This window comes from Coregonus clupeaformis, unplaced genomic scaffold (assembly GCF_020615455.1).
Source record: "Coregonus clupeaformis isolate EN_2021a unplaced genomic scaffold, ASM2061545v1 scaf0050, whole genome shotgun sequence".
Lineage (NCBI taxonomy): Eukaryota > Metazoa > Chordata > Actinopteri > Salmoniformes > Salmonidae > Coregonus > Coregonus clupeaformis.
The window spans coordinates 928,547-952,500 of NW_025533505.1; the positions used below are offsets into that span (position 1 = coordinate 928,547).

Sequence of the window (23,954 nt, forward strand, 5' to 3'; positions counted from 1 at the left end):
AGAGAGCATACTTAAATTCACACAGGACACTGGATAAGACAGGAGAAGTACTCCAGGTATAACCAACTAACCCCAGCCCCCGACACATAAACTACTGCAGCATAAATACTGGAGGCTGAGACAGGAGCGGTCCGGAGACACTGTGGCCCCATCCGAAGAAACCCCGGACAGGGCCAAACAGGAAGGATATAACCCCACCCACTCTGCCAAAGCACAGCCCCCGCACCACTAGAGGGATATCCTCAACCACCAACTTACAATCCTGAGACAAGGCCGAGTATAGCCCACAGAGGTCTCCACCACAGCACAAACCAAGGGGGGGCGCCAACCCAGACAGGAAGATCACGTCAGTAACTCAACCCACTCAAGTGACGCACCCCTCCTAGGGACGGCATGAAAGAGCACCAGCAAGCCAGTGACTCAGCCCCTGTAACAGGGTTAGAGGCAGAGAACCCCAGTGGAGAGAGGGGAACCGGCCTGGCAGAGACAGCAAGGGCTGTTCGTTGCTCCAGAGCCTTTCCGTTCACCTTCACACTCCTGGGCCAGACTACACTCAATCATATGACCTACTGAAGAGATAAGTCTTCAGTAAAGACTTAAAGGTTGAGACCGAGTCTGCGTCTCTCACATGGGTAGGCAGACTGTTCCATAAAAATGGAGATCTATAGGAGAAAGCCCTGCCTCCCGCTGTTTGCTTAGAAATTTTAGGGACAATTAGGAGGCCTGCGTCTTGTGACCATAGCGTACGTATTGGTATGTACGGCAGGACCAACTCGGAAAGATAGGTAGGAGCAAGCCCATGTAACGCTTTATAGGTTAACAGTAAAACCTTGAAATCAGCCCTTGCCTTAACAGGAAGCCAGTGTAGGGAAGCTAGCACTGGAGTAATATGATCAAATTTCTTGGTTCTAGTCAGGATTCTAGCAGCCGTATTTAGCACTAACTGAAGTTTATTTAGTGCTTTATCCGGGTAGCCGGAAAGTAGAGCATTGCAGTAGTCTAACCTAGAAGTAACAAATGCATGGATTAATTTTTCTGCATCATTTTTGGACAGAAAATTTCTGATTTTTGCAATGTTACGTAGATGGAAAAAAGCTGTCCTTGAAACAGTCTTGATATGTTCGTCAAAAGAGAGATCAGGGTCAAGAATAACGCCGAGGTCCTTCACAGTTTTATTTGAGACGACTTTACAACCATCAAGATGAATTGTCAGATTTAACAGAAGATCTCTTTGTTTCTTGGGACCTAGAACAAGCATCTCTGTTTTGTCCGAGTTTAAAAGTAGAAAGTTTTCAGCCATCCACTTCCTTATGTCTGAAACACAGGCTTCTAGCGAGGGCAATTTTGGGGCTTCACCATGTTTCATTGAAATGTACAGCTGTGTGTCATCCGCATAGCAGTGAAAGTTAACATTATGTTTTCGAATAACATCCCCAAGAGGTAAAATATATAGTGAAAACAATAGTGGTCCTAAAACGGAACCTTGAGGAACACCGAAATGTACAGTTGATTTGTCGGAGGACAGACCATTCACAGAGACAAACTGATATCTTTCCGACAGGTAAGATCTAAACCAGGCCAGAACTTGTCCGTGTAGACCAATTTGGGTTTCCAGTCTCTCCAAAAGAATGTGGTGATCGATGGTGTCAAAGGCAGCACTAAGGTCTAGTAGCACGAGGACAGATGCAGAGCCTCGGTCTGACGCCATTAAAAGGTCATTTACCACCTTCACAAGTGCAGTCTCAGTGCTATGATGGGGTCTAAAACCAGACTGAAGCATTTCGTATACATTGTTTGTCTTCAGAAAGGCAGTGAGTTGCTGTGCAACAGCTTTTTCAAAAATTTTTGAGAGGAATGGAAGATTCGATATAGGCCGATAGTTTTTTTATATTTTCCGGGTCAAGGTTTGGCTTTTTCAAGAGAGGCTTTATCACTGCCACTTTTAGTGAGTTTGGTACACATCCGGTGGATAGAGAGCTGTTTATTATGTTCAACATAGGAGGGCCAAGCACAGGAAGCAGCTCCTTCAGCAGTTTAGTAGGAATAGGATCCAGTATGCAGCTTGAAGGTTTTGAGGCCATGATTATTTTCATCATTGTGTCAAGAGATATAGTACTAAAACACTTAAGTGTCTCTCCCGATCCCAGGCCCTCGCAGAGCTGTGCAGATCCAGGACAGCTAAGCCCTGGAGGAATACGCAGATTCAAAGAGGAGTCCGTAATTTGCTTTCTAATGGTCATGATCTTTTCCTCAAAGAAGTTCATGAATTTATTACTGCTGAAGTGAAAGCCATCCTCTCTTGGGGAATGCTGCTTTTTAGTTAGCTTTGCAACAGTATCAAAAAGAAATTTTGGATTGTTCTTATTTTCCTCGATTAAGTTGGAAAAGTAGGATGATCGAGCAGCAGTGAGGGCTCTTCGGTACTACACGGTACTGTCTTTCCAAGCTAGTCGGAAGACTTCCAGTTTGGTGTGGCGCCATTTCCGTTCCAATTTCCTGGAAGCTTGCTTCAAAGCTCGGGTATTTTCTGTATACCAGGGAGCTAGTTTCTTATGACAAATGTTTTTCGTTTTTAGGGGTGCAACTGCATCTAGGGTATTGCGCAAGGTTAAATTGAGTTCCTCAGTTAAGTGGTTAACTGATTTTTGTCCTCTGACGTCCTTGGGTAGGCAGAAGGAGTCTGGAAGGGCATCAAGGAATTTTTGTGTTGTCTGAGAATTTATAGCACGACTTTTGATGCTCCTTGGTTGGGGTCTGAGCAGATTATTTGTTGCGATTGCAAACGTAATAAAATGGTGGTCCGATAGTCCAGGATTTTGTGGAAAAACATTAAGATCTACAACCTTTATTCCATGGGACAAAACTAGGTCCAGAGTATGACTGTGGCAGTGAGTAGGTCCAGAGACATGTTGGACAAAACCCACTGAGTCGATGATGGCTCCGAAAGACTTTTGGAGTGGGTCTGTGGACTTCTCCATGTGAATATTAAAATCACCAAAAATTAGAATATGATCTGCTATGACTACAAGGTCTGATAGGAATTCAGGAAACTCAGAGAGGAACGCTGTATATGGCCCAGGAGGCCTGTAAACAGTAGCTATAAAAAGTGATTGAGTAGGCTGCATAGATTTCATGACTAGAAGCTCAAAAGACGAAAACGCCATTTTTTTTTTGTAAATTGAAATTTGCTATCGTAAATGTTAGCAACACCTCCGCCTTTGCGGGATGCACGGGGAATATGGTCACTAGTGTAACCAGGAGGTGAGGCCTCATTTAACACAGTAAATTCATCAGGCTTAAGCCATGTTTCAGTCAGGCCAATCACATCAAGATTATGATCAGTGATCGTTATGATGTCAAGTGAATGGTACCACTGATTTGTGAGTTACAACATGGGTCATTCTGGATCACTTTAGAATCGTTATGATGTCTAGTGAATGGTACCACTGATTTGTGAGTTACAACATGGGTCATTCTGGATCACTTTAGAATCGTTATGATGTCTAGTGAATGGTACCACTGATTTGTGAGTTACAACATGGGTCATTCTGGATCACTTTAGAATCGTTATGATGTCTAGTGAATGGTACCACTGATTTGTGAGTTACAACATGGGTCATTCTGGATCACTTTAGAATCGTTATGATGTCTAGTGAATGGTACCACTGATTTGTGAGTTACAACATGGGTCATTCTGGATCACTTTAGAATCGTTATGATGTCTAGTGAATGGTACCACTGATTTGTGAGTTACAACATGGGTCATTCTGGATCACTTTAGAATCGTTATGATGTCTAGTGAATGGTACCACTGATTTGTGAGTTACAACATGGGTCATTCTGGATCACTTTAGAATCGTTATGATGTCTAGTGAATGGTACCACTGATTTGTGAGTTACAACATGGGTCATTCTGGATCACTTTAGAATCGTTATGATGTCTAGTGAATGGTACCACTGATTTGTGAGTTACAACATGGGTCATTCTGGATCACTTTAGAATCGTTATGATGTCTAGTGAATGGTACCACTGATTTGTCGTCTTTCAGCCCTCAACTTTGTCTCTTTTCCTTGCAAATGCATAAGAAGAACCTTTCCACCATGTATGAACCAAACCATACTGCAACATATTGTTGATGTGTGTGTTCTGTCTCTCTGTGTGTGTGTGTGTGTGTGTGTGTGTGTTCTGTCTCTGTCTGTGTGTGTGTGTGTGTGTGTGTGTGTTCTGTCTCTCTGTGTGTGTGTGTGTGTGTGTGTGTGTGTGTGTGTGTGTGTGTGTGTGTGTGTGTGTGTGTGTGTGTATCAGGTGTGAGGTGGACCTGTCCAGTGTTCTACCCAACCAGTCTCAGCTGTTCACGCGGGTTCTGGAAGAGGGAAAAGGTCGGGTGGTCTTCCTGATCACACTGAGCACGTGTAGTGGTGTCTCCATCTCCGACATGTGTGCCCCGTCCCCCGAGGAGCATCAGGAGAGAGAGAACACACTGGAGAAATACGTCAGTACTGTTACCTCACTGTTCTTATGGGAGAAATACGTCAGTACTGTTACCTCACTGTTCTTATGGGAGAAATACGTCAGTACTGTTACCTCACTGTTCTTATTGGAGAAATACGTCAGTACTGTTACCTCACTGTTCTTATTGGAGAAATACGTCAGTACTGTTACCTCACTGTTCTTATTGGAGAAATACGTCAGTACTGTTACCTCACTGTTCTTATGGGAGAAATACGTCAGTACTGTTACCTCACTGTTCTTATGGGAGAAATACGTCAGTACTGTCATATTATAATAATAATAATATATTATACAGTGATATACCTCACTGCTCTCAGTTATAGATACGTCAGTACTGTCATATAATGATTATAATAATATATTATACAGTGATATACCTCACTGCTCTCAGTTATAGATACGTCAGTACTGTCATATAATGATTATAATAATATATTATTAATATACCTCACTCTTCTCAGATATACAGTGAGGGAAAAAAGTATTTGATCCCCTGCTGATTTTGGTCGTTTGCCCACTGACAAAGACATGATCAGTCTATAATTGTAATGGTAGGTTTATTTGATCAGTGAGAGACAGAATAACAACCAATCACACAGGCTAACCCTAACCCTAACCCTAACCCTCCTATTGATATTACAGCCATGTCTGGTGTTACCGTAGTTAACCGTTCTGGTGTTACTGTAGTTAACCGTTCTGGTGTTACTGTAGTTAACCCTGTCTGGTGTTACCGTAGTTAACCGTTCTGGTGTTACTGTAGTTAACCGTTCTGGTGTTACTGTAGTTAACCCTGTCTGGTGTTACTGTAGTTAACCGTTCTGGTGTTACTGTAGTTAACCCTGTCTGGTGTTACTGTAGTTAACCCTGTCTGGTGTTACTGTAGTTAACCGTTCTGGTGTTACTGTAGTTAACCGTTCTGGTGTTACTGTAGTTAACCGTTCTGGTTTTACTGTAGTTAACCGTTCTGGTGTTACTGTAGTTAACCGTTCTGGTGTTACTGTAGTTAACCGTTCTGGTGTTACTGTAGTTAACCGTTCTGGTGTTACTGTAGTTAACCGTTCTGGTTTTACTGTAGTTAACCGTTCTGGTTTTACTGTAGTTAACCGTTCTGGTGTTACTGTAGTTAACCGTTCTGGTGTTACTGTAGTTAACCGTTCTGGTGTTACTGTAGTTAACCGTTCTGGTGTTACTGTAGTTAACCCTGTCTGGTGTTACTGTAGTTAACCGTTCTGGTGTTACTGTAGTTAACCGTTCTGGTGTTACTGTAGTTAACCGTTCTGGTGTTACTGTAGTTAACCCTGTCTGGTGTTACTGTAGTTAACCCTGTCTGGTGTTACTGTAGTTAACTGTTCTGGTGTTACTGTAGTTAACCGTTCTGGTTTTACTGTAGTTAACCGTTCTGGTGTTACTGTAGTTAACCGTTCTGGTGTTACTGTAGTTAACCGTTCTGGTGTTACTGTAGTTAACCGTTCTGGTGTTACTGTAGTTAACCGTTCTGGTGTTACTGTAGTTAACCGTTCTGGTGTTACTGTAGTTAACCGTTCTGGTGTTACTGTAGTTAACCCTGTCTGGTGTTACTGTAGTTAACCCTTCTGGTGTTACTGTAGTTAACCGTTCTGGTGTTACTGTAGTTAACCCTGTCTGGTGTTACTGTAGTTAACCGTTCTGGTGTTACTGTAGTTAACCCTTCTGGTGTTACTGTAGTTAACCGTTCTGGTGTTACTGTAGTTAACCCTGTCTGGTGTTACTGTAGTTAACCGTTCTGGTGTTACTGTAGTTAACCCTTCTGGTGTTACTGTAGTTAACCGTTCTGGTGTTACTGTAGTTAACCCTGTCTGGTGTTACTGTAGTTAACCGTTCTGGTGTTACTGTAGTTAACCGTTCTGGTGTTACTGTAGTTAACCCTGTCTGGTGTTACTGTAGTTAACCCTGTCTGGTGTTACTGTAGTTAACCGTTCTGGTGTTACTGTAGTTAACCCTGTCTGGTGTTACTGTAGTTAACCCTGTCTGGTGTTACTGTAGTTAACCCTGTCTGGTGTTACTGTAGTTAACCGTTCTGGTGTTACTGTAGTTAACCCTGTCTGGTGTTACTGTAGTTAACCGTTCTGGTGTTACTGTAGTTAACCGTTCTGGTGTTACTGTAGTTAACCGTTCTGGTGTTACTGTAGTTAACCGTTCTGGTGTTACTGTAGTTAACCCTGTCTGGTGTTACTGTAGTTAACCCTGTCTGGTGTTACTGTAGTTAACCGTTCTGGTGTTACTGTAGTTAACCGTTCTGGTGTTACTGTAGTTAACCCTGTCTGGTTTTACTGTAGTTAACCGTTCTGGTGTTACTGTAGTTAACCCTGTCTCGTGTTACTGTAGTTAACCGTTCTGGTGTTACTGTAGTTAACCGTTCTGGTGTTACTGTAGTTAACCGTTCTGGTGTTACTGTAGTTAACCGTTCTGGTGTTATTGTAGTTAACCCTGTCTGGTGTTACTGTAGTTAACCCTTCTGGTTTTACTGTAGTTAACCGTTCTGGTTTTACTGTAGTTAACCCTTCTGGTGTTACTGTAGTTAACCGTTCTGGTGTTACTGTAGTTAACCGTTCTGGTGTTACTGTAGTTAACCGTTCTGGTGTTACTGTAGTTAACCGTTCTGGTGTTAATGTAGTTAACCGTTCTGGTGTTACTGTAGTTAACCCTGTCTGGTGTTACCGTAGTTAACCGTTCTGGTGTTACTGTAGTTAACCGTTCTGGTTTTACTGTAGTTAACCGTTCTGGTGTTACTGTAGTTAACCCTGTCTGGTGTCACCGTAGTTAACCGTTCTGGTGTTACTGTAGTTAACCGTTCTGGTGTTACTGTAGTTAACCGTTCTGGTGTTACTGTAGTTAACCCTGTCTGGTGTTACCGTAGTTAACCGTTCTGGTGTTACTGTAGTTAACCGTTCTGGTTTTACTGTAGTTAACCGTTCTGGTGTTACTGTAGTTAACCGTTCTGGTGTTACTGTAGTTAACCGTTCTGGTGTTACTGTAGTTAACCGTTCTGGTGTTACTGTAGTTAACCGTTCTGGTGTTACTGTAGTTAACCGTTCTGGTGTTACTGTAGTTAACCGTTCTGGTGTTACTGTAGTTAACCCTGTCTCGTGTTACTGTAGTTAACCGTTCTGGTGTTACTGTAGTTAACCCTTCTGGTGTTACTGTAGTTAACCGTTGTGGTTTTACTGTAGTTAACCGTTCTGGTGTTACTGTAGTTAACCCTTCTGGTGTTACTGTAGTTAACCGTTCTGGTGTTACTGTAGTTAACCGTTCTGGTGTTACTGTAGTTAACCCTGTCTGGTGTTACTGTAGTTAACCGTTCTGGTGTTACTGTAGTTAACCCTGTCTCGTGTTACTGTAGTTAACCCTGTCTGGTGTTACTGTAGTTAACCGTTCTGGTGTTACTGTAGTTAACCGTTGTGGTTTTACTGTAGTTAACCGTTCTGGTGTTACTGTAGTTAACCCTTCTGGTGTTACTGTAGTTAACCGTTCTGGTGTTACTGTAGTTAACCGTTCTGGTGTTACTGTAGTTAACCGTTCTGGTGTTACTGTAGTTAACCATTCTGGTGTTACTGTAGTTAACCCTGTCTGGTGTTACTGTAGTTAACCGTTCTGGTGTTACTGTAGTTAACCGTTCTGGTGTTACTGTAGTTAACCCTGTCTGGTGTTACTGTAGTTAACCGTTCTGGTGTTACTGTAGTTAACCGTTCTGGTGTTACTGTAGTTAACCGTTCTGGTGTTACTGTAGTTAACCGTTCTGGTGTTACTGTAGTTAACCCTTCTGGTGTTACTGTAGTTAACCGTTCTGGTGTTACTGTAGTTAACCGTTCTGGTTTTACTGTAGTTAACCATTCTGGTTCTGGTTTTACTGTAGTTAACAGGCTTTTTGTTCTGGTGTTACTGTAGTTAACCGTTCTGGTGTTACTGTAGTTAACCGTTCTGGTGTTACTGTAGTTAACCCTGTCTGGTGTTACTGTAGTTAACCGTTCTGGTGTTACTGTAGTTAACCGTTCTGGTGTTACTGTAGTTAACCGTTCTGGTGTTACTGTAGTTAACCCTGTCTGGTGTTACTGTAGTTAACCGTTCTGGTGTTACTGTAGTTAACCGTTCTGGTGTTACTGTAGTTAACCGTTCTGGTGTTACTGTAGTTAACCGTTCTGGTGTTACTGTAGTTAACCCTGTCTGGTGTTACTGTAGTTAACCGTTCTGGTTTTACTGTAGTTAACCCTGTCTGGTGTTACTGTAGTTAACCGTTCTGGTGTTACTGTAGTTAACCCTGTCTGGTGTTACTGTAGTTAACCGTTCTGGTGTTACTGTAGTTAACCATTCTGGTTCTGGTTTTACTGTAGTTAACAGGCTTTTTGTTCTGGTGTTGTTCTCCCCTCAGAGTTTCAAAAGTTCCTTCAAGAACCTCCGGGATGTTGGTTTCCTTCAAGTCAAGGTTATCAAGGCTACTGATCTGTTGGCAGCTGATTTAAATGGTAAGAAGCACTATCACTCTGTTAATGTTAACTTCTTTATTTCACTGTAGAACTAGCTAGATCCTTCAGTGTTGCACTACATTTTATCACACAGAAATGCTGTATATAGAAACTAACACTTGCTGTGGGTGTCTGTGTCTCTTGCAGGGAAGAGTGATCCGTTCTGTGTGTTGGAGTTAGGGAATGACAGACTGCAGACTCACACCATCTATAAAACCCTCTACCCCAACTGGAACAAAGTCTTTACCTTGTCAGTCGACCAGCTCAGCATTTTATCGTCTCAGTTTCCCTTTAAACGTGATTTAACGTGGTCTTGCAAAGTCTTTCACTTTAAAGATGTTCTGTTGTATTCCAATATTTCTCCCACCAGTCGATGGCCAGTTGCCATATGAACCATACAGTTGATCTAATCCCAGTTTATATTTCAGTTGATGTTTATGGTGTATTTATATTAATATGTGTTGTTCTCCAGCCCAGTGAAAGACGTCCATGATGTTCTGGAGCTGACCATCTTTGATGAGGACGGAGACAAAGCACCTGACTTCCTGGGAAAAGTGGCCATTCCTCTACTCTCTGTAAGTGGAAAAGTGGCCATTCAGTAGCATAGTGTCCATTCCTCTACTCTCTGTCAGTAGTATAGTGGCCATTCCTCTACTCTCTGTAAGTAGCATAGTGTCCATTCCTCTACTCTCTGTCAGTAGCATAGTGTCCATTCCTCTACTCTCTGTCAGTAGCATAGTGGCCATTCCTCTACTCTCTGTCAGTAGTATAGTGGCCATTCCTCTACTCTCTATAACATTTACATTTACATTTACGTCATTTAGCAGACGCTCTTATCCAAGTAGCATAGTGTCCATACCTCTACTCTCTGTCAGTAGCATAGTGTCCATTCCTCTACTCTCTGTAAGTAGTATAGTGGCCATTCCTCTACTCTCTGTCAGTAGCATAGTGTCCATTCCTCTACTCTCTGTCAGTAGCATAGTGTCCATTCCTCTACTCTCTGTCAGTAGCATAGTGTCCATTCCTCTACTCTCTGTCAGTAGCATAGTGTCCATTCCTCTACTCTCTGTCAGTAGCATAGTGTCCATTCCTCTACTCTCTGTAAGTAGCATAGTGTCCATTCCTCTACTCTCTGTCAGTAGCATAGTGTCCATTCCTCTACTCTCTGTCAGTAGCATAGTGTCCATTCCTCTACTCTCTGTCAGTAGTATAGTGGCCATTCCTCTACTCTCTGTCAGTAGCATAGTGTCCATTCCTCTACTCTCTGTAAGTAGCATAGTGTCCATTCCTCTACTCTCTGTCAGTAGTATAGTGTCCATTCCTCTACTCTCTGTCAGTAGCATAGTGTCCATTCCTCTACTCTCTGTCAGTAGCATAGTGTCCATTCCTCTACTCTCTGTCAGTAGTATAGTGGCCATTCCTCTACTCTCTGTAAGTAGCATAGTGTCCATTCCTCTACTCTCTGTCAGTAGCATAGTGTCCATTCCTCTACTCTCTGTCAGTAGCATAGTGGCCATTCCTCTACTCTCTGTCAGTAGTATAGTGGCCATTCCTCTACTCTCTATAACATTTACATTTACGTCATTTAGCAGACGCTCTTATCCAAGTAGCATAGTGTCCATACCTCTACTCTCTGTCAGTAGCATAGTGTCCATTCCTCTGCTCTCTGTCAGTAGCATAGTGTCCATTCCTCTACTCTCTGTCAGTAGCATAGTGTCCATTCCTCTACTCTCTGTCAGTAGTATAGTGGCCATTCCTCTACTCTCTGTAAGTAGCATAGTGTCCATTCCTCTACTCTCTGTCAGTAGCATAGTGTCCATTCCTCTACTCTCTGTCAGTAGCATAGTGGCCATTCCTCTACTCTCTGTCAGTAGTATAGTGGCCATTCCTCTACTCTCTATAACATTTACATTTACATTTACGTCATTTAGCAGACGCTCTTATCCAAGTAGCATAGTGTCCATACCTCTACTCTCTGTCAGTAGCATAGTGTCCATTCCTCTACTCTCTGTAAGTAGTATAGTGGCCATTCCTCTACTCTCTGTCAGTAGCATAGTGTCCATTCCTCTACTCTCTGTCAGTAGCATAGTGTCCATTCCTCTACTCTCTGTCAGTAGCATAGTGTCCATTCCTCTACTCTCTGTCAGTAGCATAGTGTCCATTCCTCTACTCTCTGTAAGTAGCATAGTGTCCATTCCTCTACTCTCTGTCAGTAGCATAGTGTCCATTCCTCTACTCTCTGTCAGTAGCATAGTGTCCATTCCTCTACTCTCTGTCAGTAGTATAGTGGCCATTCCTCTACTCTCTGTCAGTAGCATAGTGTCCATTCCTCTACTCTCTGTAAGCTGCATAGTGTCCATTCCTCTACTCTCTGTCAGTAGCATAGTGTCCATTCCTCTACTCTCTGTCAGCAGTATAGTGTCCATTCCTCTACTCTCTGTCAGTAGTATAGTGTCCATTCCTCTACTCTCTGTCAGTAGCATAGTGTCCATTCCTCTACTCTCTGTCAGTAGCATAGTGTCCATTCCTCTACTCTCTGTCAGTAGTATAGTGGCCATTCCTCTACTCTCTGTCAGTAGCATAGTGTCCATTCCTCTACTCTCTGTCAGTAGCATAGTGTCCATTCCTCTACTCTCTGTCAGTAGCATAGTGTCCATTCCTCTACTCTCTGTCAGTAGTATAGTGGCCATTCCTCTACTCTCTGTCAGTAGCATAGTGTCCATTCCTCTACTCTCTGTAAGCTGCATAGTGTCCATTCCTCTACTCTCTGTCAGTAGCATAGTGTCCATTCCTCTACTCTCTGTCAGTAGTATAGTGTCCATTCCTCTACTCTCTGTCAGTAGTATAGTGTCCATTCCTCTACTCTCTGTCAGTAGCATAGTGTCCATTCCTCTACTCTCTGTCAGTAGCATAGTGTCCATTCCTCTACTCTCTGTCAGTAGTATAGTGGCCATTCCTCTACTCTCTGTCAGTAGCATAGTGTCCATTCCTCTACTCTCTGTCAGTAGCATAGTGTCCATTCCTCTACTCTCTGTAAGTAGTATAGTGTCCATTCCTCTACTATCTGTCAGTAGTATAGTGTCCATTCCTCTACTCTCTGTCAGTAGCATAGTGTCCATTCCTCTACTCTCTGTCAGTAGCATAGTGTCCATTCCTCTACTCTCTGTCAGTAGCATAGTGTCCATTCCTCTACTCTCTGTCAGTAGTATAGTGTCCATTCCTCTACTCTCTGTCAGTAGCGTAAATCATCTTACAAATTACATCAATATGTATTTTCATTAGATCAATGGGAGTTCAAGTCAAGAGGGCCTTACAGTACAATAGGGTCATATCTTCATCATTAAGACTAACCCTCTATTTGACAGTAATCCACTGTTGCAGCTTAGTGTTGGTCTGTGTACATTACATTACACTCTCTCTCCCCTCCAGATCCACAATGGTCAACAGATCTGCTGTCCCCTGAAGAAAGAGGATCTGGGGGGTCTGTCTAAAGGAAGCATCTCCCTAGAGTTGGAGCTCATCTTCAACCCAGTGAGTCCAGTCCTGCTGTCTGATGCCCCTCCAGTCTATTCCTTTGGCCAGGGCCCATGGGGAGGCATCTGTCCTGTCATATACTGGGCTGGGTTAGGGTTAGGGTTAGATGGACCAGTCCTGTTTAATACAGATGGACCAGTCCTGTTTAATACAGATGGACCAGTCCTGTTTAATACAGATGGACCAGTCCTGTTTAATACAGATGGACCAGTCCTGTTTAATACAGATGGACCAGTCCTGTTTAATACAGATGGACCAGTCCTGTTTAATACAGATGGACCAGTCCTGTTTAATACAGATGGACCAGTCCTGTCAGATACTGTGCTGTGGGGTCATCTGGAATGATGTTTACTAATGATGTCTACTGTGTGTGTGTGTGTGTGTGTGTGTGTGTGTGTGTGTGTGTGTGTGTGTGTGTGTGTGTGTGTGTGTGTGTGTGTGTGTGTGTGTGTGTGTGTGTGTGTGTGTGTGTGTTCTCTCTGTGTGTTTGTCTCGTGTGTGTGTGTGTGTGTGTGTGTGTGTGTGTGTGTGTGTGTGTGTGTGTGTGTGTGTGTGTGTGTGTGTGTGTGTGTGTGTGTGTGTGTGTGTGTGTGTGTGTGTGTGTGTCTCTCTGTGTGTTTGTCTCGTGTGTGTGTGTGTGTGTGTGTGTGTGTGTGTGTGTGTGTGTGTACACGGTGTCAACTACAACACAGAGACAGATGGTCTAACCATGATGTAATCAGAGAGGTGCTGCTGGAGTCACTCCCTTTCAGTTCATTGGCATCAGTTGTGTCTGAAACAGTGTCTTCCTCCGTCTCTCTCCATCTGACTTATAGGTCAGAGCAGCTATCAGAACATTCACACCAAAGGAGAAGAAATTCATGGAAGACAATCCAAAGTTTTCTAAAAAGGTTTGCTAAATTAATCTCCATAGTTTTACCTAAACTATTCTGAAACAGGCAGACATTTTGTGTTGTTCATAGCATCTTTTTAACCGGTATTTCTGTATTGATTTCAGATCTTGGCGCGTAACGTGTACCGCGTGCGTAACCTATACAGAGCAGTGCAGTCCACATTCCAGTACATCAAGAGCTGTTTCCAGTGGGAGAGTTTCCAGAGGAGTCTCATAGCCTTCCTGGTGAGGCATTTCACCATCTAAAAGTATCAAACTAGATATAATGTGGTATAGTAGCACCATCTGCAGTTTCTCCCATAGAACTAGAATTCCTAGAAGGGGGGGGGGGACAATGCAAATAGTCCGGGTAGACATTTCATTAGATGTTCAGGAGTCTTATGGCTTTGGGGTAGAAGCTGTTAAGAAGCCTTTTGGACCTAGACTTGGCACTCCGTAACCGCTTGCCATGCGGTAGCAGAGAGAACAGTCTATGACTAGGGTGGCTGGAGTCTTTGACAATTTTTAGGGCCTTCCTCTGACACCGCCTGGTATAGAGGTCCTGGATGGCAGGAAGCTTGGCCCCAGTGATGTACTGGGCCGTACGCACTACCCTCTGTAGTGCTTTGCGGTCGGAGGCCCAGCAGTTGCCATACCAGGCAGTGATGCAACCAGTCAGGATGCTCTCGATGGTGCAGCTGTAGAACTTTTTGAGGATCTGAGTACCTATGCCAAATCTTTTCAGTCTCCTGAGGGGGAATAGGCTTTGTCTTGCCCTCTTCACGACTGTCTTGGTGTGTTTGGACCATGATAGTTCGTTGGTGATGTGGACACCAAGGAACTTGAAGCTCTCAACCTGCTCCACTACAGCCCCGTCGATGAGAATGGGGGCATGCTCGGTCCTCTTCTTTTTCCTGTAGTCGAAAATCATCTCCTTTGTCTTGATCACGTTGAGGGAGAGGTTGTTATTCTGGAACCACATGACCAGGTCTCTGGCCTCCTCCCTATAGGCTGTCTCATCGTTGTCTGTGATCAGGCCTACCACTTTTGTGTCGTCGGCAAACTTAATGATGGTGTTGGAGTCGTGCCTGGCCATGCAGTCATGGGTGAACAGGGAGTACAGGAGGGGACTGAGCACGCACCCCTGAGGGGCCCCTGTGTTGAGGATCAGCGTGGCAGATGTGTTGTTACCTACCCTTACCACCTGGGGGCTGGCCCGTCAGGAAGTCCAGGATCCAGTTGCAGAGGGAGGTGTTTAGTCCCAGGGTCCTTAGCTTAGTGATGAACGCTGAGCTGTAGTCAATGAATAGTATTCTCACGTAGGTGTTCCTTTTGTCCAGGTGTGAAAGGGCAGTGTGGAGTGCAATAGAGATTGCATCATCTGTGGATCTGTTGGGGCGGTATGCAAATTGGAGTGGGTCTAGGGTTTCTGGGATAATAGTGTTGATGTGAGCCATGACCAGCCTTTCAAAGCACTTCATGGCTACAGACGTGAGTGCTACGGGTCGGTAGTCATTTAGGCAGGTTACCTTCGCTTTCTTGGGCACAGGGACTATGGTGGTCTGCTTGAAACATGTAGGTATTACAGACTCAGTCAGGGACAGGTTGAAAATGTCAGTGAAGACACTTGCCAGTTGGTCAGTGCATGCTCTGAGTACATGTCCTGGTAATCCGTCTTGCCCTGCGGCCTTGTGAATGTTGACCTGTTTAAAGGTCTTACTCACATCGGCTATGGAGAGCATGATCACACAGTCGTCCGGAACAGCTGATACTCCCATGCATGCTTCAGTGTTGCTTGCCTCGAAGGGAGCATAGAAGTAATTTAGCTGGTAGGCTCGTGTCACTGGGCAGCTCGCGGCTGTGCTTCCCTTTGTAGTCTGTAATAGTTTGCAAGCCCTGCCACATCCGACGAGCGTCAGAGCCGGTGTAGTACGATTCAATCTTAGTCCTGTATTGACGCTTTGCCTGTTTGATGGTTCGTTGAAGGATATTGCAGGATTTCTTATAAGCGTCCGGTTTAGAGTCCCGCTCTTTGAAAGCGGCAGCTCTACCCTTTAGCTCAGTGCGGATGTTGCCTGTAATCCATGGCTTCTGGTTGGGGTATGTACGTACGGTCACTGTGGGGACGACGTCGTCGATGCACTTATTGATGAAGCCGGTGACTGATGTGGTGTACTCCTCAATGCCATCGGAAGAATCCCGGAACATGTTCCAGTCTGTGCTAGCAAAACAGTCCTGTAGCTTAGCATCTGCATCATCTGACCACTTCTTTATTGACAGAGTCACTGGTGCTTCCTGCTTTAGTTTTTGCTTGTAAGCAGGAATCAGGAGGTCAGATTTGCCAAATGGAGGGCGAGGGAGAGCTTTGTATGCGTCTCTGTGTGTGGAGTAAAGGTGGTCTAGAGTTTTTTCCCCTCTGGTTGCACATTTAACATGCTGGTAGAAATTAGGTAAAACGGATTTAAGTTTCCCTGCATTAAAGTCCCCGGCCACTAGGAGCGCCGCCTCTGGATGAGTGTTTTCCTGTTTGCTTATGGCCGTATACAGCTCATTGAGTGCGGTCTTAGTGCCAGCATCGGTTTGTGGTGGTAAATAAACAGCTACGAAGAATATAGATGAAAACTCTCTTGGTTAATAGTGTGGTCTACAGCTTATCATGAGGTACTCTACCTCAGGCGAGCAAAACCTTGAGACTTCCTTAATATTAGATTTCGTGCACCAGCTGTTGTTTACAAATATACACAGACCGCCACCCCTTGTCTTACCGGAGGCAGCTGTTCTATCCTGCCGATGCAGCGTATAACCCGCCAGCTGTATGTTGTCCATGTCGTCGTTCAGCCACGACTCGGTGAAACATAAAATATTACAGTTTTTAATGTCCTGTTGGTAAGATATCCGTGATCTTAGTTTGTCTATTTTGTTCTCCAATGATTGTACGTTGGCTAATAGGACTGATTTTAGAGGCAGATTACCCACTCGCTGCCGGATCCTTACAAGGCACCTCGACCTACGTCCCTGATATCTCCGTCTCTTTCTCATGCGAATGACGGGGATTTGGGCCTTGTCGGGTGTCTGAAAAAAATATTTGTCCAGTACGAGGTGAGTAATCGCTGTCCTGATATCCAGAAGCTCTTTTCGGTCATAAGAGACGGTGGCAGAAATATTATGTACAAAATAAGTTACAAATAATGCGAAAAAACACCCAGAATAACACAATTGGTTAGGAGCCCGTAAAACGGCAGCCATCTCCTTCGGCGCCATTATCATATACGGTGTTGTAATGATGTGCAAATAGTTACAGTACAAAAGTCAATAGGTGGGAATTATATTTATTTGATTTCTCAAACCTGGAACACATCTACAGTACAGTCTGTCACGCCCTGGCTCTGGGGACTCTTAAATGTTGAGCCAGGGTGTGGATTTTCATTGTTTAGTTTTTCTATGTTGATGTTCTAGATCGTTTGGATCTATGTTGGCCAGGGTGGTTCCCAATCAGAGGCAGCTGTATCTCGTTGTCTCTGATTGGGGACCATACTTAGGCAGCCTGTTTGGCACTAGTCGGTATGGGATCTTGTTCCGTAAGGTTTGTTTTGTATTAACCTAGGACGTATCGTTTGGTTTGTTGTTTTGTGCGTGTTGTGTACGAAATAAAATGTACGCTTATCACGCTGCGCCTTGGTCCGCTTCTTCAGTAAACGATCGTGACAGAAGATCCCACCATAAGAGGTCCAAGCAGCGTGCCCAGGAGGAGAAGATGGCGATGTCGCAGGTGGGCAAATGGTGGTCCTGGGAGGAGATATTCGCGGACAGAGGGCCATGGGCAAAGGTAAATGCCCAGGCAGGAGAGGAGAAACGGCGCCGACGACGGACACGCGAGAGGCAACCCCAATAATTTTTTTTGGGGGGGCACACGGCTTGGACGACGGGGCTGCTGGAGGCAGCTACAGGGCGAATCTGTGGACTAGGAGAGGAGGCCACCAGGTTACGGGGGCCATTGGTCATGAGGGAGAAGGAGAGTGTAGAGGCACGGCGAGAGGTACTGGTTAGACAGCAGAGGGAGCGGAGGTTTATAAGGAAACCCAGTCCCGCTCCTCGCACCAAGCAAGTGGTGTGCGTCGCCATCCCGGTCCGGCCTGTTCCTGCTCCCCCGCACCAAGCCTGTGGTGCGCGTCGTCAGCCCAGTCCGGCCTGTTCCTGCTCCCCGCACCATGCCTGTGGTGCGCGTCGTCAGCCTAGTCCGGCCCGTATCTGCTCCCCGCACCAAGCCAGTGGTGCACGTCGTCAGCCCGGTCCGGCCTGTTCCTGCTCCCCGCACCAAGCCAGTGGTGCGCGTCGCCAGCCCGGTCCGGCCCGTTCCTGCTCCCCGCACCAAGCCAGTGGTGCGCGTCGTCAGTCCGGCACGGCCCGTGCCTGTTCCACCGGTGCCTGGTCTGGCACCGGTCAGCTGCTCCACTCCGGAGCCAGAGCAATCCGCTCCACCGGGGTCCGGTCCGACTCCAGTCAGCGGATCCACTCCGGAGCCAGAGTAATCCGCTCCACCGGTGCCCAGTCCAGCTCCGGCCAGCGGCTCCAGTCCGGAGCTTGTACAATTCGTTCCACCGTCGTCGGGTCCAGCTCCAGTCAGCGGGGCCGGACCGGACCGGGGGCGCAACGGGGAGGTGGAGAAAGGGTGGTGGTCACGCCCGGAGCCGGATCCGCCTCCGAGGCGGAATGCCCACCCGGCCCCTACCCTCTTGTGTTTGTGTGGCGCGGTCGCAGTCCGCGCCTTTGGGGGGGGGTACTGTCACGCCCTGGCTCTGGGGACTCTTAAATGTTGAGCCAGGGTGTGGATTTTCATTGTTTAGTTTTTCTATGTTGATGTTCTAGATCGTTTGGATCTATGTTGGCCAGGGTGGTTCCCAATCAGAGGCAGCTGTATCTCGTTGTCTCTGATTGGGGACCATACTTAGGCAGCCTGTTTGGCACTAGTCGGTATGGGATCTTGTTCCGTAAGGTTTGTTTTGTATTAACCTAGGACTTCACGTATCGTTTGGTTTGTTGTTTTGTTCGTGTTGTGTACGAAATAAAATGTACGCTTATCACGCTGCGCCTTGGTCTGCTTCTTCAGTAAACAATCGTGACACTGTCTGTAGCAGTCAGCCTCTCCTTGAACTATCTATCTATTTCTCTCTGTCTGTAGCAGTCAGCCTCTCCTTGAACTATCTATCTATTTCTCTCTGTCTGTAGCAGTCAGCCTCTCCTTGAACTATCTATCTATTTCTCTCTGTCTGTACGAGTCAGCCTCTCCTTGAACTATCTATATATTTCTCTCTGTCTGTACGAGTCAGCCTCTCCTTGAACTATCTATCTATTTCTCTCTGTCTGTAGCAGTCAGCCTCTCCTTGAACTATCTATCTATTTCTCTCCGTCTGTAGCAGTCAGCCTCTCCTTGAACTATCTATATATTTCTCTCTGTCTGTAGCAGTCAGCCTCTCCTTGAACTATCTATCTATTTATCTCTGTCTGTAGCAGTCAGCCCCTCCTTGAACTATCTATATATTTCTCTCTGTCTGTAGCAGTCAGCCTCTCCTTGAACTATCTATCTATTTCTCTCCGTCTGTAGCAGTCAGCCTCTCCTTGAACTATCTATCTATTTCTCTCCGTCTGTAGCAGTCAGCCTCTCCTTGAACTATCTATCTATTTCTCTCTGTCTGTAGCAGTCAGCCTCTCCTTGAACTATCTATCTATTTCTCTCCGTCTGTAGCAGTCAGCCTCTCCTTGAACTATCTATCTATTTCTCTCTGTCTGTACGAGTCAGCCTCTCCTTGAACTATCTATCTATTTCTCTCCGTCTGTAGCAGTCAGCCTCTCCTTGAACTATCTATATATTTCTCTCTGTCTGTAGCAGTCAGCCTCTCCTTGAACTATCTATATATTTCTCTCTGTCTGTAGCAGTCAGCCTCTCCTTGAACTATCTATCTATTTCTCTCCGTCTGTAGCAGTCAGCCTCTCCTTGAACTATCTATCTATTTCTCTCTGTCTGTACGAGTCAGCCTCTCCTTGAACTATCTATCTATTTCTCTCCGTCTGTAGCAGTCAGCCTCTCCTTGAACTATCTATCTATTTCTCTCTGTCTGTACGAGTCAGCCTCTCCTTGAACTATCTATCTATTTCTCTCTGTCTGTAGCAGTCAGCCTCTCCTTGAACTATCTATCTATTTCTCTCTGTCTGTAGCAGTCAGCCTCTCCTTGAACTATCTATCTATTTCTCTCCATCTGTAGCAGTCAGCCTCTCCTTGAACTATCTATCTATTTCTCTCTGTCTGTAGCAGTCAGCCTCTCCTTGACTTATCTATCTATTCAATTCAATTCAATTTAAGGGGCTTTATTGGCATGGGAAACATATGCCAAAACAAGTGAAATAGATCATAAACAAAAGTTAAATTAACAGTAAACATTACACTCACAAAAGTTCCAAAAGAATAAAGACATTTCAAATGTCATATTATGTCTATATACAGTGTTGTAACAATGTGCAAATAGTTAAAGTACAAAAGGGAAAATAAATCAACATAAATATGGGTTGTATTTACAATGGTGTTTGTTCTTCACTGGTTGCCCTTTTCTTGTGGCAACAGGTCACAAATATTGCTGCTGTGATAGCACTCTGTGGTATTTCACCCAGTAGATAAGGGAGTTTATCAAATTTGGGTTTGTTTTCGAATTCTTTGTGGATCGCTGTAATCTGAGGGAAATATGTGTCTCTAATATGGTCATACATTTGGCAGGAGGTTAGGAAGTGCAGCTCAGTTTCCACCTCATTTTGTGGGCAGTGTGCACATAGCCTGTCTTCTCGAGAGCAAGGTCTGCCTTCGGCGGCCTTTCTCAATAGCAAGGCCATGCTCACTGAGTCTGTACATAGTCAAAGCTTTCCTTAAGTTTGGGTCAGTCGCAGTGGTCAGGTAGCGGGTATCAGCCTAATTCTGCTCTGCATGCATTATTATTATGGTGTTTTTCATTGTACATGGAGGATGTTTTTGCAGAATTCTGCATGCAGAGTCTCAATTTGGTGTTTGTCCCATTTTGTGAATTCTTGGTTGGTGAGCGGACCCCAGACCTCACAACCATAAAGGGCAATGGGTTCTATAACTGATTCAAGTATTTTTAGCCAGATCCTAATTGGTATGTTGAATTTTATGTTCCTTTTGATGGCATAGAAGGCCCTTCTTGCCTTGTCTCTCAGATCGTTCACAGCTTTGTGGAAGTTACCTGTGGCGCTGATGTTTAGGCCGAGGTATGTATAGTTTTTTGTGTGCTCTAGGGCAACGGTATCTAGATGGAATTTGTATTTGTGGTCCTGGCAACTGGACCTTTTTTGGAACACCATTATTTTTGTCTTACTGAGATTTACTGTCAGGGCCCAGGTCTGACAGAATCTGTGCAGAAGATCTAGGTGCTGCTGTAGGCCCTCCTTGGTTGGTGACAGAATCACCAGATCATCAGCAAACAGAAGACATTTGACTTCAGATTCTAGTAGGGTGAGGCCGGGTGCTGCAGACTGTTCTAGTGCCCTCGCCAATTCGTTGATATATATGTTGAAGAGGGTGGGGCTTAAACTGCATCCCTGTCTCACCCCACGGCCCTGTGGAAAGAAATGTGTGTGTTTTTTGCCAATTTTAACCGCACACTTGTTGTTTGTGTACATGGATTTTATAATGTCGTATGTTTTTCCCCCAACCCCACTTTCCATCAATTTGTATAGCAGACCCTCATGCCAAATTGAGTCAAAAGCTTTTTGAAATCAACAAAGCATGAGAAGACTTTGCCTTTGTTTTGGTTTGTTTGTTTGTCAATTAGGGTGTGCAGGGTGAATACGTGGTCTGTCGTACGGTAATTTGGTAAAAAGCCAATTTGACATTTGCTCAGTACATTGTTTTCACTGAGGAAATGAACTAGTCTGCTGTTAATGATAATGCAGAGGATTTTCCCAAGGTTGCTGTTGACGCATATCCCACGGTAGTTATTGGGGTCAAATTTGTCTCAACTTTTGAGGATTGGGGTGATCAATCCTTGGTTCCAAATATTGGGGAAGATGCCAGAGCTAAGGATGATGTTAAAGAGTTTATGTATAGCTAATTGAAATTTGTGGTCTGTATATTTTATCATTTCATTGAGGATACCATCAACAACACAGGACTTTTTGGGTTGGAGGGTTTGTATTTTGTCCTGTAGTTCATTCAATATAATTGGGGAATCCAGTGGGTTCTGGTAGTCTTTAATAGTTGATTCTAAGATTTGCATTTGATCATGTATATTTTTTTGCTGTTTGTTCTCTGTTATAGGGCCAAAAAGATTGGAGAAGTGGTTTACCCATACATCTCCGTTTTGGATAGATAGCTCTTCGTGTTGTTGTTTGTTTAGTGTTTTCCAATTTTCCCAGAAGTGGTTAGAGTCTATGGATTCTTCAATTACATTGAGCTGATTTCTGACGTGCTGTTCCTTCTTTTTCCGTAGTGTATTTCTGTATTGTTTTAGTGATTCACCATAGTGAAGGCTCAGGTTTTCTGGGTCTCTATGTTTTTGGTTGGATAGGTTTCTCAATTTCTTTCTTAGGTGTTTGCATTCTTCATCAAACCATTTATCTCTGTTATTACTTTTCTTTGGTTTTCTGTTAGAGATTTTTAGATTTGATAGGGAAGCTGAGAGGTCAAATATACTGTTTAGGTTTTCTACTGCCAAGTTTACACCTTCACTATTACAGTGGAACGTTTTGTCCAGGAAGTTGTCTAGAATGGATTGAATTTGTTGTTTCCTAATTGTTTTTTGGTAGGTTTCAACACTACTTTCCTTCCATCTATAGCATTTCTTAATATTATTCAGTTCCTTTGGCTTTGATGCCTCATGATTGAGTATTGCTCTGTTCAAGTAGACTGTGATTTTGCTGTGGTCTGATAGGGGTGTCAGTGGGCTGACTGTGAACGCTCTGAGAGACTCTGGGTTGAGGTCAGTGATAAAGTAGTCTACAGTACTACTGCCAAGAGATGAGCTATAGGTGTACCTACCATAGGAGTCCCCTCGAAGCCTACCATTGACTATGTACATACCCAGTGTGCGACAGAGCTGCAGGAGTCGTGACCCGTTTTTGTTGGTTATGTTGTCGTAGTTGTGCCTAGGGGGCATATGGGGAGGGGAATGCTGTCACCTCCAGGTAGGTGTTTGTCCCCCTGTGTGCTGAGGGTGTCAGGTTCTTGTCCAGTTCTGGCATTTAGGTCGCCACAGGCTAGTATATGTCCCTGGGTCTGGAATGATTGATTTCCCCCTCAAGGATGGAGAAACTGTCTTCATTAAAGTATGGGGATTCTCTCTCTCTCTCTCTCTCTCTCTCTCTCTCTCTCTCTCTCTCTCTCTCTCTCTCTCTCTCTCTCTCTCTCTCTGTCTGTCTGTCTGCTCTCTCTCTCTCTCTCTCTCTCTCTCTCTCTCTCTCTCTCTCTCTCTCTCTCTCTCTCTCTCTCTCTCTCTCTCTGTCCCTCTCTCTCTCTCTCTCTCTCTCTCTCTCTCTCTCTCTCTCTCTCTCTCTCTTTCTCTTTCTCTCTCTCTCTCTGTCTGTCTGTCTGTCTCTCTCTCGCTCCATCTCTCTCTCTCTCTCTCTCTCTCTCTCTCTCTCTCTCTCTCTCTCTCTCTCATAATGTGAATCAGTGCTGTGTTGTGTTTTACTGCGCCAGCCAGCCTGCCATTCAGCCTCTCACTCTTTTTCACAAGCAGCTTTCTAGGAACTAACTTCAATAACTCCACTGTTTCAGGTACTGTGAGAGGTTAGGATCTAGCCCCTGCTATATATACAGTGGGGAGAACAAGTATTTGATACACTGCCGATTTTGCAGGTTTTCCTACTTACAAAGCATCTAGAGGTCTGTAATGTTTATCATAGGTACAATAGAACTGTGAGAGACGGAATCTAAAACAAAAATCCAGAAAATCACATTGTATGATTTTTAAGTAATTAATTTGCATTTTATTGCATGACATAAGTATTTGATACATCAGAAAAGCAGAACTTAATATTTGGTACAGAAACCTTTGTTTGCAATTACAGAGATCATACGTTTCCTGTAGGTCTTGACCAGGTTTGCACATACTGCAGCAGGGATTTTGGCCCACTCCTCCATACAGACCTTCTCCAGATCCTTCAGGTTTCGGAGCTGTCGCTGGGCAATACGGACTTTCAGCTCCCTCCAAAGATTTTCTATTGGGTTCAGGTCTGGAGACTGGCTAGGCCACTCCAGGACCTTGAGATGCTTCTTACGAAGCCACTCCTTAGTTGCCCTGGCTGTGTGTTTCGGGTCGTTGTCATGCTGGAAGACCCAGCCACGACCCATCTTCAATGCTCTTACTGAGGGAAGGAGGTTGTTGGCCAAGATCTCGCGATACATGGCCCCATCCATCCTCCCCTCAATATGGTGCAGTCGTCCTGTCCCCTTTGCAGAAAAGCATCCCCAAATAATGATGTTTCCACCTCCATGCTTCACGGTTGGAATGGTGTTCTTGGGGTTGTACTCATC

At 44.6% G+C, this 23,954-nt stretch overlaps 1 protein-coding gene across 2 annotated transcripts in view; it reads left to right on the forward strand.

Moving 5' to 3' along the window:
* The window catches only part of mctp2b (multiple C2 domains, transmembrane 2b), a 161,112-nt gene that overhangs the window by 87,483 nt on the left and 49,675 nt on the right, over positions 1–23,954 (forward strand). For both annotated transcript variants that reach the window (XM_041869467.2, XM_041869468.2), the window contains exons 11-17: positions 4,307–4,493; positions 8,919–9,012; positions 9,160–9,262; positions 9,485–9,587; positions 12,442–12,543; positions 13,362–13,436; positions 13,544–13,663. In XM_041869467.2, the coding sequence (XP_041725401.1) occupies positions 4,307–4,493; positions 8,919–9,012; positions 9,160–9,262; positions 9,485–9,587; positions 12,442–12,543; positions 13,362–13,436; positions 13,544–13,663 (784 nt within the window). The remainder of the gene's footprint in view (positions 1–4,306; positions 4,494–8,918; positions 9,013–9,159; positions 9,263–9,484; positions 9,588–12,441; positions 12,544–13,361; positions 13,437–13,543; positions 13,664–23,954) is intronic.